This window comes from Buceros rhinoceros, unplaced genomic scaffold (genome assembly GCF_000710305.1).
Source record: "Buceros rhinoceros silvestris isolate BGI_N320 unplaced genomic scaffold, ASM71030v1 scaffold294, whole genome shotgun sequence".
Lineage (NCBI taxonomy): Eukaryota > Metazoa > Chordata > Aves > Bucerotiformes > Bucerotidae > Buceros > Buceros rhinoceros.
Genome location: NW_010407408.1, coordinates 27,267 through 31,418, shown reverse-complemented (window position 1 = coordinate 31,418; position 4,152 = coordinate 27,267). Strand labels below are relative to the sequence as shown.

The 4,152-nt window shown below is 40.1% G+C and overlaps 1 protein-coding gene across 1 annotated transcript in view; it reads right to left on the bottom strand.

Moving 5' to 3' along the window:
- Positions 1-360: 360 nt before the first annotated feature.
- LCP2 (lymphocyte cytosolic protein 2 (SH2 domain containing leukocyte protein of 76kDa)) overlaps positions 361-4,152 on the bottom strand; it is a 27,245-nt gene continuing 23,453 nt past the window's right edge. Inside the window, exons 18-21 of the mRNA XM_010134445.1 lie at positions 3,222-3,334; positions 2,261-2,338; positions 1,276-1,431; positions 361-542 (exon numbers count right to left, since the gene is read on the bottom strand). Of these exons, the coding sequence (XP_010132747.1) occupies positions 420-542; positions 1,276-1,431; positions 2,261-2,338; positions 3,222-3,334 (470 nt within the window). The 3' untranslated portion in view covers positions 361-419. The remainder of the gene's footprint in view (positions 543-1,275; positions 1,432-2,260; positions 2,339-3,221; positions 3,335-4,152) is intronic.

The following is a 4,152-nucleotide window of genomic DNA, read 5'->3' as shown; positions in this document are numbered from 1 at the left end:
GATTGTGGGGAAAATTTGGACTTCCGTAGTCTTTTGTTTACTCCTCAACTTTGACAAGCTTTGGGTCTACTCTGTGACACTTAGAATAACATAATGCAGTTCTGATCTCAAAAATAGCCTTTTTCCTCTCCTATGAAAGTAGCAACTTGTCTTGGTTTTTAGTTCTGGGCCCTCTGAGTTTGTGTGGAAATGATTTAAAGAAGGTACACGTAAGTTGGAAGATAAAAATTTGCATGTACTATATGTTTAGTGGACAGTAACAAACACGCTGTAGGAAAAATCAGATTTATAGAGTATTTCACTTAAGGCATAATTAAAAATAAAATTGTCCATTTTCCTTAAAAGTAAAAAGATATTTAATGACTTTTACAAACTTCAGTAGGCTTTGATACTGTATATGATCTTCATTAAGGTCTCATTTAAATATGTCCTGCAGCGTATTTTAACATGCACTGGTTTCTTGAACCCCTGTCTTTCCCATCAATCAGAAGAAGAGGTGTTCTTTGGAAGTAATCGATGATATCTGCCACAGAAGAAAAATCCTGTGGGATGGAAAAAATGAGAAGGCTATGGCAAAAATGTCAGAATTATTAGTGAGTAGTAAAATCAAAGGGATTTTTTAAAACTCTAAATATTTAGCAGGCTTACGAGGTCCAGTAAATACTATCAGATCAGCTGTTTTCATTCCTACCATCATCTGTAGCTCAATAACTGTTCATCTAGTGTGTGTACAACCTGCTGCCATGTTGTGTAATTAATTTATGTGTTCTTGGCCTGTTTAATTCATGATGTCATTCTGCTTGACACGACGATTGCACTTGAAAGCTCGGGAAGTTGACTGATGAACGCGGCGAGTTCTGACTCGATCAGACTGCAGGACGTGTGCTGAGCAGTCTGCCTGGTGCCAGTAAACCCAGCACAGTGCTGCTGGGCCTAACTAAACCAGCAGGCTGGGGGCAAAGCAGGAAGGTTGGCAGGTATGGATTTGCTCTCAACTGCCTGCTTCTCTTACCTGGTATCTTAGTGGTAAACCAACTTTCCCTCACCAGCTGTATGGATTTCTAATAGCTGTGTGCTAAGGCTAGACCTTCATTCCCTGAGGGCAAACAGGAGAATCTGATTTTATTTCCAGCAGTAGCATACTCTACCAGGAGTGACTCTTAAGGTCATAAGCAGAATTCCACTGGGATAAAGTGGCTGCCAGGTTAGGTAGCCTGGCCCTTAGGTAGGAGATGGAATAAGATGAAGGGAAGTGGTGTGAAAAACACATAGTACCTCTTTTCCTTTCAAGCCGGTTCCTAGCAAATATATGTGATTTTCCTCCTGGTAACGAATCTGGATGTTGTACACTTTATCCCTGTACAACACCATCAGCACGTAGGGATGAGTAGCAGTTTTCCTTGAGCTGTCTCTCACCAAGAATGTTCCATCCTGAAAGACGAAAAAATAAAAAGTGACAGATAAACATCACTTCTGGGTTTGAGGAGCATAACAACCTTAACTACAGCCCTCGTGCTTTCAAGTGGTTTTTCTTTCTGAAATCTTTTCTCTTCTGGTAAGAGAAGCTGCACTGCTAAAGAGTTTTGGTCATTTCTCAAACGTTTTATCTTTTAATTTCCTCCTTAAAACTTTCCTCTCTGATACAAATGCAGGTTTTTAGGGAAGTGAGGAATGATGTTCTACGAAAGAGAGTTTCCATTGAAGGAGGAAGTAAAATATTCAAGTATAAACTTCACGTCACTTTAACCAGAAGAGAAGGTCATTTCTGGTAAGTGCCAGTTAAGGTTCCTATGTGATCTATTTACAGACAACCTAAAATAATGATAGCGTCTGTGTAATTTTGGCAAAGGCAGTGATGTTCTCTCTCTCTCCGCTTTTCTTCATTTCAGATCTGCTTTAACAAAAGTCTTCCATTGAAACACCATTTCATGGGTATTGAATGTGAGCTTGTAAGCTGGACCTTAACACAAGTCACAGAAATGCTGTACCTGTCATTGCATGAGCTGTGAAGCAACACAGAGTGAACTGCTTTCTGGAGACACAGAAGTTCTGCTCTTGGGCTGTGGAAAACAACAGCCCTCTGGCTGGTTTAGACTAGACGTGTAACTTTTATGAAGGTAAAACTATCCGAGGTGAATCCCTCACTCTAAGTAAGAGTTCGGGCTGTAACCTTGCCATGTTCTGTACCTGCGCTCTTCCCACATGACTGCAAGGACACCTAGCTGGGGGACGGGGAGAGTCACCAGTGATTTAAGAATACCTTGTTTATTCTTCGAAGTGCGGCTTCTGCTTCTGGCCGGCTAACATAAGCAACGTACCATTCCTCCTTTAGTGACCCCTATGGGTTTTGTGAGAGGACAAAAGAGAAAGGCGGCTGTCAGTGCATTAGCTTGTGATGTTAACAGCATACGAATACGTAGAGAGAAACTGGAGTGTGAGGGGTCTGCGGGTGTATGTATGTGCAGAATCTCGGAAGGTATGAGCTTCTAGGATCACACTAGTGATAGCACTGTATGATATGTGGCACTGCATGATTTTAAAATTATTTGCTCACTTGGATAAATTTGAAAATATTACAGACCCAGCTATAATACGTCTGCAAATAATCAGGCAAACAGGCATTTCCATCTATTTTCAGTAAAATATGTGTGTGTGTGTGTGTATATGTATAGACACTCTCTATTGTCTGTCTGCCTGGGACACTAGCATCCTTTGCCTTCATTTCTCTGCAGGGGGACGGGGTTTAAAATTGTTTTACTTTTTCCTTTTAAATATCATCTGAGACAATAATGCAGACTTCCGATGACCATACCACGTGTGGTTGCCCAGCACCACTGTCATCACCAGAAGTGGTTTGCTCTAAACTTGTCCTATTTAGTGAAATGTGAAACAAAAATGCACTGAAACGGGATGAATTCTTTACTCACCAAGGTTTTGTGGAAGGACAACCGAATGTGTAACACTAGATGAATAAAATTGTGCAAATCCAGCAAACAAATACTTTTCTTATTTTGTTCTACTGGGGTTTTGCTATTGTTTTTTTTCTTGGTGAAGGCAAAGTAAGGCAGTAAAGTTTGACACAGAAAAGGAAACTGAAAGCACCTACTGACATCCTGGCAGTGACTACTAACTAGAAAAACAACTTTGAAAAATGTTCTCTCTCAAAATCAGAAAATTAGCTGTGTTTAGCACTTATGGTTAATACTTGTAACGTTTTGTACCTCATCTTCCGCCATGTTTGTTTGGAGAACAGTCTGTCTGCTGGGAATTGGCAGTGGAGGTCTTATATCAGCTGAGCTTCTTGAAGGAGATCGGCTGTTGTTGCCTTCAAAGATATAAAAGTAGAAAAAATGTTAACACCAGGAAAATAATTTGATCTGTGGAGTGCACAGAGGAGGTACAGTCCTGGTTTTATGAGGCATGAAGAATTCTTATCACTGACACTGAGACATTTTGAACTGATTTGAAATCACATTTAGGCTACTGTATGGGAACCAGATTCTTCTCGTGAATTCATCTTTGGTGCACAGGGACTGGAACTGAACTCCTGCACTTCAGTTTCCTTAAAATCAGAAGAACTTGAAATAGAGCTTTTATCTTTTTAGTTTCTGTACCACAGTTACTCAGTTGAGAGCATCTCTGATTTCTTTGGAGACAGTATTAACACTGTCTCTTCACATTCCCCACCCTCTTAGCATGTAGAAACTACACAATGTCGCTGTAAGACATTGCGAGCTGTTACCAGAAATGAAAAATTATTTGCAAAGCAACTGATATCTAAGCTTCCTTTATTTTTCACTTGTTATTACAAGATAAATATGCAGCATATTTCACATGGAAAGTGTTTTCGCCCATTTTCCAGAGTATCAGTATACCACAGTGAGGTACGGGTGGTGGTGCTCAGCTCTCCATAGCTGTACTGAAAAAGTTGCTCACATGAAGCTTCGACAATGGTTTAACTGGACAGTAATCCTGAACTTCGTGGGAGAAAACATCTTAGATTCAGACTAAGTTACACAAGATGCTTTTTGGCAACCTAATAGTTTTCTGTTCACAGTTTAACCAGAAACATCCATCGCAAAAGAAGATTATATTAACTGCGCTGAAACCACCTTTTAACCTTCAGTCATTTTTTGTACAAAAACTGCAGGA